Raw genomic sequence first — 16,430 nt, forward strand, 5'->3', positions numbered from 1 at the left:
TGCTTTGCTCAGAAGCTTAATTCTGCCACCCTCTAGTCTCAAGAGATACAGGGATGCTCTTGATAACAAAAAATTTGGATAGTTGGAAGTTAGTGCTGTGTCTCATGCTACATATTGATTAGCAGAGAGGTTTCTTTTTTTTTTTTTTGAGACCAAGTCTCGCTCCATCACCCAGACTGGAGTGCAGTGGTGCGATCTTGGCTCACTACAATCTCCGCCTCCCAGGTTCAAGCCATTCTCCTGCCTCAGCCTCCCAAGTAGCTGGGATTATAGGAGCCCACCACTACACTTGGCTAATTTTTGTATTTTTAGTGGAGATAGGGTTTCTCCATGTTGTCCAGGCTGGTCTCGAGCTCCTGACCTCAGGTAATCCACCCTCCTTGGCCTCCCAAAGTGCTGGAATTACAGATGTGAGCCACCGTGCCCGGCCCCACCTTCCACTTTGAATGAAAGTATTTGAATGAGTCAATTGTTATTTTTTATACTGTATTTGTTTTTTGAGACAATAAAAGTATATACATTAACACACACAGTTAATGTAAACTATATACATTAAATATAATAGCTTAAACATGAGTTTAGATATAGTTGAAAACATTTCTAGCTTGAAGGAGAATTTGGTCCTTCAAATAGTAATACTTTTTAAAAATAGAATATCTGGGACTTTTTGTTAGTAAGAATTAAGTGACTGCAGTGAAAACATCTGAAACAAAATAGTGTTACACTGTATGGATATTTCTGATTATTGGCTACTGGCAATTTTTTAATGCATGCACTTTTAAAAGCAACAACTAGACCTTCTCCCTGCCCTGTCTTTATGTATATGTGTGGGATACTGATGGGAGAGTGTGACAACGTGGTAAAAATTATCATATTAATAGGAAGAAGGAAGGCTCATCTGAATTAGTCGTTTTTTTTTTTTTTTAAGTGTTAAAATTATTAGTATTCTGTGGTTTAAAAAAATGCTACTGTTACTTTCAGCTATTCCATGACTGGGATTTGGTTACTGACCTTATTTTTTAAGGAAGAGAATTGTCTTAACATAGTTCAGGCTGTTTCAGTATTTGACTGTTGCACTCTTCCCAAATAAATGGATACTTCTAAAGTGTTTTAAAGATGGTTTATTTTTTAGAGGGCTCAAAAAGTTCATGGTCACCTCCTTGATACAACTGCAGATAAATTCTACTAATTTGTGTCTATAGTAGCATTTACCTTCCAAATTGTAACTGATTTAAATAATTTGTCAAACACTTGTTGAACTCCTAAGTTTGTCCCCAATTCTGTGCTCAGCAGCCAGGGGTATGAGGAGAAAGAGTCCTTCCTTCCCTGGAGAAGCTTACCTTCTTTTCTTTTTTTTTTGAGACGGAGTCCCACTCTGTCACCCTGGCTGGAGTGCAATGGTGCAATCATGGCTCACTGCAACCTCCGCCTCCCGGGTTCAAGCAATTCTCCTGCCTCAGTCTCCTGAGAAGCTGGGATTACAGGTGCGCACTACCACGCCCGGCTAATTTTTGTATTTTTAGTAGAGATGGGGTTTCACCATCTTGGCCAGGCTGGTCTCGAACTCCTGACCTTGTGATCTGCCCGCATCAGTCCCCCAGAGTGCTAGGATTACAGGCATGAGCCACCACTCCCGGAGCAAGAAGCTTACTTTCTTATGAGGGGATACTCCACAAGCAACTGGTATCATATAACAAGTGGTGAATTGGATGAATGTACCAAAAGGGAAATGTTTTTTGGTGTGGCTGCTGGCAAAGGGTTCCCAGAAGGTAGATGGGGCTAGGCTTATTGGGATAAGGAGGAAGAACTAGGTATTCCAGGCAGAGCAGCATGAGTGAGGCAGGCAAGTGCCATGATGCCTGTCAAATAACTTATAGAATAAAATTAATAACATTTTGAAATGGAGAGTGTTTGCTCTGAGGTTCTCATTTGAGTAATGTAATGGCAGTTTTATTTAAATATGAAGTGAAAGTTAAATTCCTAAAGTTGTTTTTGTCATCTGTTTTTTGGAATATTAAAGTGATACTTTTTCTCCTCCATATAAGAAAACAGGCCCCCTCTCGCTGTGGGTGATGGAGCAGCTCTGGCAGACAGGGCCTCTGACTGTGAAACACTTGTTTCTCATACTGTCTCCTGAACTAATACATTTAGTATTAGTAACTTAGTAAATGTAGTATTAGGCTTTCATTTACCGCAATAAAATGCTCTTATGCAAATATGATTTAAGACATTACATTTTACTGTAGTAAATAAATAATAGAAAATCTCAGCTGCTTTTTATTGCTTAAGAAAGAAACACAAATCTTATTGTAAACTTTTCCCATTAATTTATATAGGGAATGCATAACAGATGCTTGCCAGGTTTGATTATAGGTATCACAAGAGCAGCATTTTATAACCCATTCCTCAAAACACTGTCTGTGGGAGAGCCTCCACTGGGTTTCCCATAGAGCTGCACATGATACCACACTCAAGTCAGTTCATGGAGTGTAAGAAATATCTTAATGCTTTATCATTTGACATTTTAACCAAGGAAAAAACCACACTTTTATAGGTTTAACTTACTGTGACATTTTCTTCTATTTCCCTTCCCCTTCAGGTATCTCCAGGGCAGCTTACTAAAAAGTATAGCTCATGCTCAACAATATTTCTAGATGACAGCACAGTCAGCCAGCCTAATCTTAGAACCACAGTAAAATGGTGAGTACAACTAGGCTGCCAAGGGCTGAGTGACAGACCCCCTTATATGCTAAAAGCATCCTCGCCATCCTCGGTAATTTCAGCCATTTGATTGTCCTTTTCAGCAATCAGTTTAAGAAATTGGTGTCAACTATATATTGATTTCAAGGACCTCAATATGAATTTTCATTTCCTGTTTTAATCTTAGGCTGCATGGTGGAAGGGAAAGCCAGTTAGTGAAGAAGCAATCCCAGAAAAGTGTAGCTATTTATTTAATGCATTTATGTTAAGACAGTGTTGAACATAATGTGAGAAGGAGAGGTGCTTTTTATTGGATGTTTCTGGAAAAACATTAGTTTGTTATGAGTTACAGGCCTAAAACAGTGTGTACTGCTTTGGAAACTCCTCTTGGAAGAAGGAACAGCTTGTCCTCTACTGGCACCACAGTGTATCTGCATTTAAATTTTCCCTGTCGTGCATGAGCACCTCTTGGGCACAATCTGAGATGCACTTTCAGAACACCCCAAGATGAACCTTTCAAGTTTATTTAAAAACTAACAACAACAACAAACAACTCCATTGGGGTTGTCAGGAAACTATTAACATCTCCTTCGATTATGAGCGTTGATTTTCAGAACACAGTTTGAGAAGTGCTACACTAGAATATTAATATCCTTATTCCTAATTTTACTTTTCAGTCTAAAAACGTAACTAGCTTATAAACTTACTTGTTTCTAATGTACTAGCTTTTTTTTTTTTTTTTTTAGTTAATTCAATTGTCAGTAACTTCTACTTTAAAAGCAAAAAATTTACACTCATAATCATGTCACTTTCCTCTCTCCCTTATAACAGTAGTTGAAATCGAATTGTGTTTCAGCACAAGCTGGACTCTGACTCTGTCTAAAGTCCTGAGCTTTGACACCTACTGAGTAATCATTGAATGTTTGTATTCAGCCAAGGTCCTAAATCCTTGAGTTAAAAAACCAGTCCACTTTGGCTAGAGTCCCTGGCTGCTTTTGAATTCAGAAGATTCTGATGTTTCTGTAAGATTCAAAGTAGTTTTAAAGATTAACCTTGCTCAAACAAGTATAATAGATTTTCATGCTTTTTCCCCCCCATTTTAGTCTTAATTTTTAGATGTCTACTTTGGGAAGTACAGAAAGTTTTAATTTGTTATCAGTAAGTTTTAGAAATGGTCATTTGATATATTTCACTATTGGTTAAATAAAGGTTTCACTAGTAGGGCAAATTGACTTTTAGGAAAGATTTTGAAAAACGTTTATCATGGCTTAATAGTGCATTATTCTCATGGGGTGGGTGAGCCGTATCAGAATCATTTAAGCAACTTTTTTCAAAATGTATGTCTACAAACACATTCATCTTACCTCCACCTTCCCTTGATCTCTAGGCAGTCACAAGCCTTTTAGGAAAATGAAGAAGGCATGTGAGGCATAATTACACGGACAAGCACATCCCAGATGATTCTGATCTTAACCCTAACTCAGTCGTTCCCAAACTTTGCAGCACGTAGGAATCATCACCAGGGGAACTTTAAAAACAACCCTCAGGCTGGGCGTGGTGGCTCACACCTGTAATCCTAGCACTTTGGGAGGCCTAGGCGGGTAGATTGCCTGAGCTCAGGAGTTCAAGACCAGCCTGGGCAACATGGTGAAACCCCGTCTCTACTAAAATACAAAAAAATTAGCCAGGCGTGGTGGCGTGCACCTGTAATCCCAGCTACTTGGGAGGCTGAGACAGGAGAATAGCTTGAATCCGGGAGGCGGAGGTTGCAGTGAGTCGAGATCATGCCATTTTACTCTAGCCTGGGCGACAGAGCGAGACTCCGTCTCAAAACAAAACACACAAAAAAACACTTCTCATATCCCAAGTCATACCCAATGCCAATTAAATCAGAATGTCTCAAGTTGGAAGTTAGGCAGTTTTTAAAGCTCCTCAGGTGATTGCAGTGTGCAGAAAGTTTGAGAACCACTGCTTAATTGAGTGTAGGAGGATGAATTCAATTCTATTTGGTGGGACCGTGGGCAAGTCAGTTTTAAGCCTTGGTTCCCATATCTGTAAACTGGGTGTTGGATTAAATGTCATGTAAGGTTCTGTAGTCCTTTTCAGCATATAACTTGAAATTCTGTAATGTTAAAATCAATTTGGACATGAAACTGTTTGAAGCACTATAGAAGTATCCATCTTAGATGCTAATGTTACAGACTTTTTTTAAAAAGTGCTAACATTGTATAGACTTACTTTTAAAATTCAGATTTGCCTTCCCTCAATTATTTTGAGCCTCAGTTTAGAGACTGAGGGCAAATGGAAGCATATAGCTTACCTAAGACAACTCCTTGTTTCCTGATACACAACATCTGTGGGTAATTTAGGACTACAGTAACATATCTGAAAAGTCGTGTCTGTTCACTAATATTTAAACCAATGTGGAAATACTTGCCATTAATATTACACTTTGTAGTTTTATGCTGCATTGTTAGCACTGCTTATTTCAGGATAGCTATACCTATCATTGGTTTTGTGTGCACTTATTTACTAATAAATTTTCTACTAATGATGCAGAATTGATCGTAAATGATTTTATTTGGTATAAAACAGTTTTATTTAAGGGGAAATAATGAAAAATGGGTGAGTAGGTGATAGTTAATTAAATCAACTGAAATGCAGAGCCTAACAACTTAAAAAGCAAAAAATAAAAATAACCAAAAAACCAAACAGTTTAAATTTAAGCGTGTATACAAATAGGTAGAACTTGCATAAGATGAAAGGTTCTATGGGCAGAAGAGCAAATGGGGATATATGTAATTATTTATATGCTATAATAGTCAACAGAAACATGTATTTTAACAGCATGTTACGTAGCATTTTGGTTCTTGTATTTTTGCTGAAAGGAACTAAAACAAAGGGAAAGTACCTATATGGTACTGTTCTGAACTAGAGGATTTCAGGGCCACTAGGAAGGCTCCTCCCTTCCCTCATTTAAAAAATGTCTTCAGGCCTAACAAATTTGTTGTTAAAAATAATTTTTTTTCCTTTCACAGTGTGACCTTAGCAATATATTACCACATAAAGAACAGGTGAGCTTCTTTAAAACCTGTCTTGTTATTCCAGCTAATTGCTTTGCATGATATCAAGTTCAGTATTAGGTCATAACTATAGACATCATAAGCTGTAGAGTGCTATTACAGTATTGAACTGAATCATTTGTGGTTTTTCTGGTCCCTAAGACAGTTTTAACTATTAAATTACTGAGGATCCCAAAGAGTAATTGTTTGTGTTGGTTATATTGATATTTATTATATTAGAAATTGAAATTGAGAATTTAAAAAAAAACAACCTATATTTAGTTTTGGTTTCTCAACCTTGGCACTGTTGATATTTTGAGCTAGATAAGTCTTTGTTTCGGGGACTGTCCTGTGCATTGTAGGATATTTAACAGCTGTCCCAGGTTGTGACAACAAAAATATAACCCCTGACTGAGAACAATATTGTTAACACAAATAATATTTTCTCATGAAAAATAACTCTCTTCAACAACAAAGTTGAGTAAAATGTGTGTCATGTATTTATATTTTTGCAGCTCTGGTGTCCAGCTTAATAGAAAACAGCTGGATTCTCATCACTGTCTTTGTAATTAGTTTTTTTTTTTATTTCAACTTTTATTTTAGATACAGTGAGTACATGTGTAGGTGTATTACATGGCTAATATTGCACCCTGGTAGTGAGCTGTAATTTGTTTTGAAGAAGTGATAAGAAGATGACCTTGCAAATACATAGTTGGTAAAAGGTATATTTTTAAAGCTTTCAGATGGTTGTGGGTATTCTTTATTTTTTAATTTATTTTTATTTATTTGGTTTTTTTTTTTTTTTTTTGAGATGGAGTCTTGCTCTGTTGCCCAGGCTGGAGTGCAGTGGCGCGATCTCAGCTCACTGCAACCTCCACTTCCAGAGTTCAAGCGATTCTCCTGCCTCAGGCTCCCAAGTAGCTGGGGTTATAGGCGCATGCCACCATGCCTGGCTAATTTTTGCATTTTTAGTAGAGATGGTGTTGCGCCATGTTGACCAGGCTGGTCTTGAACTCCTGACTTCAGGTGATCCACCTGCCTCAGCTTCCCAAAGTGCTGGGATTACAAGCATGAGCCACCACACCTGGCCAGTATTCTTTAATACTACCCAACACTCCACAAGTGCTAGTTTCTTAAAATGGTTACAGTGGAATTTCATGTATTAATCAATTTTTTGTTAGTACTCACCCATCTGTCTTGTACAATAAATGTATCATTTCCCCTTATTTGCTTTTATAATATTATGCATTGGCTATATGGAAAATATTGGTTCACGTTTCTTTTTCTTTTTTTTTTTTCTTTTTTTGAGACAGAATCTCGTTCTGTCACCCAGGCTGGAGTGCAGTGGTGCAATCTCAGCTCACTGCAACCTCCGCCTCCTGGGTTCAAGCGATTCTCCTGTCTCAACCTCCTAAGTAGCGGAGATTACAGGTACACGCCACCACACCCAGCTAATGTTTTGTATTTTTAGTAGAGACAGGGTTTCACCATGTTGCCCAGGCTGGTCTTGAATTCCTGAGCTCAGGCAATCCGCATGCCTCAGCCTCCCAAAGTGCTGGGGTTACAGGCGTGAGCCACCGCACCCAGCCTGGTTCACATTTCTTGACAGTGTCAAAAGCTCGCTTTTGTTAGTGTCCCCACCAATTGTATTAAAATATTTTTAAGTATTGAGAAGCTATTAAACTTACATAATAAGGTACAAGTTTCTCCAAATCCTGATTTTTAGTTTGAAAGCTTGAATTTTATCATATCATTGCAACAAATAGTGTTATTTTCTTGAAGTGACGGGCCCACTCCATTTTTTAAAATTATTTATTTATTTATCTTTTGAGACTGAGTCTCACTCTGTTGCCCAGGCTGGAGTGCACTGGTGCCATCTTGGCTCACTGTAACCTCTGCCTTCCGGGTTCAAGTGATTCTTCTGCCTCAGCCTCCTGAGTAGCCGGGAGTATGGGTAACTCTCACGATGCCTGGCTAATTTTTGTATTTTTAGTAGAGTTGGGGGTTTCACCCTGTTGGGCAGGCTGGTCTCAAACTCCTGATCTCAACTGATCCACCTGCCTCGGCCTCCCAGAGTGCTGGGATTACAGGCATGAGCCACCATACCTGGCCACTTCTTTCATTTTTGAGAATGATAGTCGTATTTTCAAGTAAAAATGATATTCTATGGGAAAAAAAGGCTTGTTTAGCTCACAATTAAATCACAAGTGCTTTTCCTTAACACAGCCATACCTTGGTATGCAGAATTACTTTATATCTACTTTCTGCTTACTCAGAATAGTAAAAAGAAAGGTCAATATTTAATAATACCATTAATTTTTACTGCTTCATCAAGGATATTCGTAAGTGAAGCAGGTGTTTTTCTTAAACTGCAAGAGGCAGTAAAGAATAGAACGACTACTAGTATACTTTGGTAGCACTGCCTTGATTTCATGCTGAGAAGCCAGCAGTTTACCCACTTTTGCTGTTATACATTCATTACAAATGTCAAACAGTCAAAAAGCAAGCAATATCTTAGTATTCTTTTTTTTAAATTATTTTTATTTCTAAATATTCAATCAGCTTTCTCAGGTTGAATAGTATTCTTTTTTTTTTTTTTTTTTTTTTTTGAGACGGAGTCTTGCTCAGTCGCCCAGGCTGGAGTGCAGTGGCCGGATCTCAGCTCACTGCAAGCTCCGCCTCCCGGGTTTATGCCATTCTCCTGCCTCAGCCTCCCAAGTAGCTGGGACTACAGGTGTCCGCCACCTCGCCCAGCTAGTTTTTGTGTGTGTGTGTGTGTTTTTTAGTAGAGACGGAGTTTCACCATGTTAGCCAGGATGGTCTCGATCTCCTGACCTCATGATCCGCCCGTCTCGGCCTCCCAAAGTGCTGGGATTACAGGCTTGAGCCACAGCACCCGGCCAGAATAAGTATTCTTATAAGAACAGTTTTGACCTCAAGGACCTCTTAGAAAAGGATCTAGAGGGTCTCCAGAAGTCCACAGACTACACTTGGAGAACCACTGGTTTTATTAAATGAGCACAATGTATTAGTTTTATAAACTTGTAAAGATTATCAAAGGCTTGTCTCTTTTAAAGTAAAAAGGCAATACAGTTTTTAACTCATCAAACTACTTAAAATAAATATATGTCAAGAATGTAATACAGAGAACTAGAGAGGAAAAGCTTGGGAAATCTGAATCTCATTCACAGTCATTAAAGTTCCGAAGATTTTATTGCCCACCACTACTGCTTTGTAAAATGTTCTTGAGTTCCAATGAGGGGTTAGAAGAGTGAAAATACACTTTATTACCATTGCCTGTTAGGGAGGGCCAACACTTAAAGGCAATTCTGAATTGTCATTGTAGAAAAGACTTCACAGTACAGAACCTCATGTGCTGAGTAAAAAGAGGTCAGGAAATCCTCTGAAGGCTGGGATCCAGGAGAAGAATTTGTACAACTGTTCGCTTTGGTGAAGCAAACACCAAAGCAAACAGGAGGCATCTCCTGCCACCCCCAGCAGACATTTTACTCAGTATTAACAGTTCCTGAATTAACTTCTTCAATGCATATTCTTATTTTATAGAGATGCAAATAGATCCTTGGATATTTTTGATGAGAGATCACATCCACTTACAGTAAGTGTCACTTTTTTTGAGGTAGTATTTTTCTCTCATAGAGTTATGTTTATTTCATGCTGATATTTATAAATAGTCCTAACAAATAAATGTGATCTCTATGAAGATTATTAGAAAACAATTTAAATTTAAATCAATTAAAATGGTGTAAACATTTAAAAATTCACTTCCTCAGGTATATGATAGCCCCTTGTGACTAATAACTATTGTATTGGACAATGAAGCCTTTGAGCCTTATGGTTACAGGAAACTAAAAATGTTTTTTCAAAGTTTATTTAAGAGAATCATGACATGCCGCGATTAGTAAGACTTTCGAGCCTACAAGTAGTTTACATTTTGATAGAGTTCTGTGGAGGGAAAGTGGAAAGGAACATAAAAATTTTCTGAGTTGTGCCTGTATTTTTCCTTAATGATAAATGGTGATGAGTTTTGAATCATTATGATATTTTAAGATGCAATTGTTTATATTTTAAAAACTGAAAGTCATGTCACTCAACCGGAATTATTTTAAGGGGTACTTGGGCTCAAACGTCAACACTGCTGATCTTAAGAGTACTTAGGCTGACCGGGTGTAGTGGCTCACTTGAACCCGGGAGGTAGAGGTTGCAGTGAGCCAAGATCATGCCATTGCACTCCAGCCTGGGCAATAAGAGTGAAACTCCGTCTCAAAAAAAAAAAAATTTTTTTTTCTTCATTGGATACTAACATTGCATCTTTTCTTCTTTCAGCGAGAAAAAGTTCCAGAGGAATACTTTAAGCATGATCCTGAGCACAAATTTATTTACAGATTTGTTCGTACTCTTTTTAGTGCTGCACAGCTAACAGCTGAATGTGCAATAGTAACTTTGGTAAGATATTTCTCATTTATAAAGTGTCTTTAGAAATTAGTCTTATATACAGGGTATGGTCCTATTTTTCAAATAAAAATAGATTCCTGAAATTATCATCAGAACTTTTAAGAGAAACCTATCAAAGGAACGTAAATATGTACCTTCACATTTAATCATCATTATGGTTGAACATGTTTCCATTGCTTTTCTCATCACAGAACAGTTGCTACAAAAGGCAGCCAGGGAGATTTCTGGTTTCTCCCCCTACCCATCAATGCACATGTACACATTCAGTGTGTACACATACAAAGCATGGTGGCAGGGCTGGGGGTGATGGAGAGTGGTAACAAAACCATGTGGTTCAGAGCCAGATACTGATTCCAGTGTAGGTCTAAGCCAAGTCCCAGGCTCTATTCCCCAGGTATTTCCGATGTGTGTTGTGATTGAGAACTATTGCTCTAAATTCTTTGTTCCTTGGATGATGGGTTTTAATCATCTCTGCCTACCTCTTGTGCCTGCTTGTGATGTTGCCCAGCAATGTGGTACAAGTAATACTTGGACAAAGGCTTTGCTGATTAGCTTGCTAAGCTATAACTGTGTCCTTAACTTTATGTCTTCCATACAGAATTCCTATGGTAAGATTTTATCATTGAATAATAAATCCTATTCAAGTGGTTAGGATTGTTTTACTCTTCCCCACAACAAACCTATAGAGGAAGGTCAACTGCATGGCCTGGAGGGAAAGAATACTTAGGTCAGTACCTACTCCGTTAGCATCCATCTGGAATTTAGGAGAGAAGGCTTCTGCTGTGCACTTGAATAGAAACCCCTCAGTGGGTACTGGATCAGACTTAGGCGTTTTCATGGAGCTGTAAGCCATTTGGAACACGTAGGACATACTGTAGAGAAGCAGGAGTGGTGCTTCCAGAGGTAGAGAGACAGGTGATACAGGAGGGAAAGCTGTATAGGAAGAGGGGGAGTTCATTATAGATGGTTTAAGCTCTGTGTGCCTATGAGGTAGCAGAGTGGCAGTGTCCAGTAATCATTTGAATATACTGGACTGGAGCATGAATCTGAGCTTAGAGGTGTAAGGAATGAAGAGTTAGAGTAGCTGTTCAAATACAAAGAAAGGGTGCAGAATGAAAGTGGACAAGCTAGGCATGGTAGTGCACACCTGTAGTCCCTGTTACTGGGGAGGCTGAGGTGGGAGGATCGCTTGAGTGCAGTAGTTTGTGTCCAGCTTGGGCAACATAGCAAGACCCCCATCTCTAAAAAAAGAAAAGTGGATAGAAGTAGATCTCTAAAGACTGTTAGCATTTGAGGGACAAGCCCCCAGATGGAGTGGAAGGAGGAAACCCAGGAGAAGGTTATAAAAGAACAAAGAGTTCAAGATAAGAGAGGCTGTGGTCCCAGTGTTAAATGCTGCCAAGAAGTTTCTGATTCTGTAAATATTCACTGGGTGCCTACTCTGTGCCACTATTCTTGTATTTTGTTTTTGTTGTTTGTTTTAATTTTTTAGTAGAGCTAGAGTCTAGCTATGTTGCCCAGGCTGGTCTCAGAACTGACCTCAGGTGATCCTGCCAGAGTGTTGGGATTACAGATGTGAGCTACCAAGTGCTAGAGTAAAGGAGAGGATTGAACAAAGTTCTTGCCTTTACGAGCTTATGTTCTAGTGAGGAGGACATTTTTTCAGGTAGTGGTAAGTAGCAAGAAGATGAAGCAGCATAAAGGGATACAGAGTGACAGGAGGGGCTCACTATTTTAGATAGAATGATCAGGAAGAACCTCTCTAGAGGTGACATTTGTGCAGTGACCTGATCAAAGTAGGAAGGTAAGGAGTGCCGGCATTACAGGCAGTCAGACAAGTGCCAAGACTAGACAGGAACATTTTGTGTGTGTGTGTGTGTGTGTGTGTGTGTGTGTGTGTTCAAGGAACAAACAGCAAGGTGTCCAGTGTGGTTGGAGTGAGTTGGAAAAAGTGGAGGAGGTGAGGTCACATGGGCAATGCCACATACAACTCATAGGGCCTTTTGGCTTGCAGGCCACAGGAAGGTTTTGTTTTGTTTTGTTTTGTTTTTGAAACGGAGTCTTGCTGTGTCACCCAGGCTGGAGTGCAGTGGTGCGATCTTGGCTCACTGCAACTTCCACCTCCCAGGTTCAAGCAATTCTCACTGCCTCAGCCTCCCGAGTACCTGAACTTACCAGCGCCCGTCACCACGCCTAATTTTTTTCTTTCTTTCTTTTTTTTTTTTTTTTTTTTTAAAGTAGAGATGGGGTTTTGCCATGTTGGCCAATCTGGTGTTGAACTCCTGACCTCAAGTGATCCGCCTACCCTGGCCTCCCGAAGTGTTGGGATTACAAGTGTGAGCCACTGTGCCTGGCCAGGAAGAAGTTTTTATTCCAGTTTGATGGGTACTTTTGGTAGATTTTGAGCAGGGGAGTGAAGTGCTCTTAATTTAAGAGGTTATGCTGATGGCTTGAAGAGAGTAGACCGTAATTGGCAGAATAGAGGCAGAGAAGAGAGTCAAGAAGCAACTAGGGTGATGTAGGTGAGCAGTGACAAATGGCGAGCAGCCTACCAGTAAAGGTGGACATAGCAGGAATTGCGCACAGTCTGGAGTGGGGTAACTTGAGCGTAGGTATTTGGCCTCAGCAACTAGGTGAATGGAAATGGCCTGTACAATATTAGGGAAGACTTGGGGAGTGGAGCAGTGGGATGAAGAGCTCTGGCTTGTAACTGTGAAGACTCTGGGGACCTTGGCAAGAGGAATCTCAGGAGAGTGACAGCAGCAAGGGACAAATAGGAGTGGGTTAAGGAGAGATGAGAGATGAAAAGCTGATACCAGGGCATGATGCTTTGAGCAGATGAGAGGACACATCCGGGGAACTGTGGGGAGGGGGATGGGAACAAAGGAAACACATTGGGGAGAATCTCTGGCAGAGAAGGAGAAAGCCTTCAGAAAGATGCAGTTATGGGGACAGTGTTCTGCACAAGTGGAATGGGATCAACTGCACTAGTGGGAAGAAAAGAACTCACTGACACAGGAGGGCAAGTGGTATCAGTGAGCATCAGCACATCATCAGCTTACCAGTAAAGGCAACAGGAAGTTGAGAGATTGTCTATGTTGTTTCCCTGTGGTCTAATTATTCCCATTGAGAGTTGAACCCTGTGAAAGAGGTTCATTCTTAGGATACTGCCAGTGCAGAATTTTGAGGGAAAAGGAACAGAATCTGTCTTAAGAACATGTCATGTTCAATACCTATTTTTGAAAACACAATTGAGTTTGGAGAGTACTGCCAGATCTCAGCTGCCTATCTGATAACCTTCAGACAATAAATAAGCTCTGTTAAAATGAACTTTTTTCAGGCTCGGCACAGTGGCTCATTCCTGTAATCCCAGCACTTAGGAAGGCTGAGGTGGGCAGATCACTTGAGGCCAGGAGTTTGAGACCAGCCTGGCCAACGTGGTGAAACCCCGTCTCTACTAAAAATACAAAAATTAGCCAGTCATGCTGGCGGGTGCCCAGCTACTCAGGAGTCTGAGGCAGGAGAATCGCTTGAACCCAGGGGGCGGAGGTTGCAATGAGCCAAGATTGCATCACTGCACTCCAGCCTAAAAAGATTTCTTCTTGTCTCGATACAGAGTTCAAATAGCATACAGACATATTCTTCCACAGAGAACCCTTTGAGGTGACAGCAAATTACAGCTTACCTCTGTAATCTTTACTTAGCTGTTCGCTTTGCTCAATTCTTTGAAGGATGTTTGGTAGATGTAAAATAATTCATGAAGTTGTCTGATAAACTGCTTGGCAGGTTTAGAGAAATACCAGGAGTCCAGAGACGTCCTTTTGTCCATGTGTGTTCCTTGTGGAGGCACTGAATACGGGGAATATTTTATAGCCCTAAAGACCTGCCCCTATCATGCTGCTCTGCACAGCAGCCACTGGGTGGCTCTCTTGACCAGCAGTTTTTCAAGCTAGTGCCACAAAAGGGTTAGTTACTGTGAAAAGGAGAGGGTAAAAATGTCCTCAGTATTATTTCATATTTGAGCATAATATAACTACCTGTAAAATTACTATCTACTAACATTGCATCTGGTAGGCACTCAGTATTTATTGAACAACTCTATTACGAGTGTGGAGGTGATAAGAGTGCCTCTCTTCATGATGCCCTTTGCTGAGATGTCCAGTCATTCCTGTGACCAAAATTGGGCAGGAAATGTATATGGGCAGAGTAGGCAGCACAGATATCTGACCTACAACTGTGATTTGGTGTCTCGCTTTGGCTGACTAAGCAAAGTCTCTGTAGAACGTAAGAATAAAAGGCACTTATTTTCTGGTCAAAAACAGAAGAAATCTGTCAGTCATGAATTCTTATCAAAGCATTTAGGGGCCAGGCGCAGTGGCTCATGCCTGTAATCCCAACACTTTGGGAGGATCAGGTGTATCACGTGAGATCAGGAGTTCGAGACCAGCCTAACCAAAATGGAGAAACCCCGTCTCTACTAAAAATACAAAAATTAGCTGGGCATGGTGGTGCATGCCTGTAATCCCACCTATTCGGGAGGCCAAGGTAGGAGAATCGCTTGAACCTGGGAGGTGGAGGTTCTGGTGAGCCGAGATCGCACCATTGCACTGCAGCCTGGGTAACAAGAGCAAAAAAAAAAAAAAAAAAAAAAAAGCTTATCAAAGCATTTAAACTGAACTAAAATCAAAGACCAGTGTTCTATTTTACAGGTTTACTTAGAAAGGCTTTTAACTTATGCTGAAATCGACATTTGTCCCACTAACTGGAAAAGGATTGTTCTGGGAGCCATTCTTCTTGCCTCAAAGGTTTGGGACGATCAGGCTGTATGGAATGTGGACTACTGCCAGATCCTCAAGGACATTACAGTTGAGGACATGTGAGTTTCTTAAGGTTTTGGTGAACTTTCTAACCATTTTCCAGTATCTTATTTGTTTCTGTAAAGTTAACAAGGAATATTTGTAAACGTTACATTATGCAGATAATGGAAATAGGCATAAGACTATATATTTCTATCTTTAGTATAACAGTTCACAACAGAGCAAGACTCTGTCTCAAAAAAAAAAAAGAAAAAACTACATATTTTCCATCATTACTTGATAGGTTTTGATGTGTGATAATCTGCTTGATAAATTGAAAAGTATTTTTCGGGTGGTTTTTGGCAAACATCTTACAAGTATACTACCAGAACAACATAGTACAGTAAATATGTTTATTTTATTTTATTTTTTCTTTTTTTGAGACGAAGTCTCGCTCTGTGCCCAGGCCGGAGTGCAGTGGTGCAGTCTTGGCTCACTGCAACATCCGCTTCCCAGGTTCAAGTGATTCTCCTGCATCAGCCTCCTGAGTAACTGGAATTACAGTGGGATTACAGGCATGCGCCACCACGCCTGGCTAATTTTTGTATTTTTAGTAGAGACAGGGTTTCACTGTGTTGGTCAGGCTGGTCTCGAACTCTTGACCTTGTGATCCGCCCACCTTGGCCCCCCAAACAGCTGGGATTACAGGTGTGAACCACTGCACCTGGCCCCTTTATGGCTTTTAAAAAGTTATCTGCCAGTTAAAGCTCTTTGCTCTTTTTCTTTCATTCATTCATTCATTTATATTTTTTCATGTGACCAGTAGGGTATAAACAGCCCTTAAAGGGCATATGTCTGGCCTTTGAAATAATTGTTTGGCCACTATTAAGGTCTTAGGGCCTCTGGACTATTGAGAAGTTACATAGCTTCAACCTGAGTCACACATTGTATATTTGCTTTTGCTAGTCTTTCCACATTTTATCTGAAGGTCTGTTTTTACAGAAGCCTTGAGATATGAAGATCCCTGTGCCCCTGACCCCTCCCCATTAGGAGTGTTTTTTGTATTTAGAAATTGGTCTGATGAGTTAGGAAGCTCCATTGTTCCCCTCAGGCAGTCTGAGAAACGCTGCTGGGGCATCACCCAATGCTCACCACACTTGAGAGGCTCCCTGGGTACTCCAACAACCACAGCACCATTTTGGGGGCCTTGAGTTACCTGTGAGAGTACAAGGAGCCTTACTGAGTCATGGAGTTCCTCACAAATGGCACCAATATGACCCTGAAACAGCAGCTTCATCAGGGCTTCCTTCCAGTCTGGCCTCATGACTGCTGTGAAGGGAAGGGCCTTGGAACTTGGTAGGCAGGGTGAGCCAGGGAGGCATTTCCAGCAAAGCTCTTA

The 16,430-nt window shown here is 40.2% G+C and overlaps 1 protein-coding gene across 2 annotated transcripts in view; it reads left to right on the forward strand.

Moving 5' to 3' along the window:
• CCNYL1 (cyclin Y like 1) overlaps window positions 1-16,430 on the forward strand; it is a 45,393-nt gene that overhangs the window by 21,182 nt on the left and 7,781 nt on the right. The window contains exons 4-8 of one of the 2 annotated variants that reach the window (XM_007966030.3): window positions 2,600-2,700; window positions 5,739-5,774; window positions 9,327-9,378; window positions 10,107-10,226; window positions 14,945-15,111. In XM_007966030.3, coding sequence (XP_007964221.1) covers window positions 2,600-2,700; window positions 5,739-5,774; window positions 9,327-9,378; window positions 10,107-10,226; window positions 14,945-15,111 — 476 coding nt within the window. The remainder of the gene's footprint in view (window positions 1-2,599; window positions 2,701-5,738; window positions 5,775-9,326; window positions 9,379-10,106; window positions 10,227-14,944; window positions 15,112-16,430) is intronic. The other variant, XM_007966031.3, reaches the window with a different exon arrangement.

The sequence above is a fragment of the Chlorocebus sabaeus genome, chromosome 10, assembly GCF_047675955.1.
Source record: "Chlorocebus sabaeus isolate Y175 chromosome 10, mChlSab1.0.hap1, whole genome shotgun sequence".
In the NCBI taxonomy this organism is placed as follows: domain Eukaryota; kingdom Metazoa; phylum Chordata; class Mammalia; order Primates; family Cercopithecidae; genus Chlorocebus; species Chlorocebus sabaeus.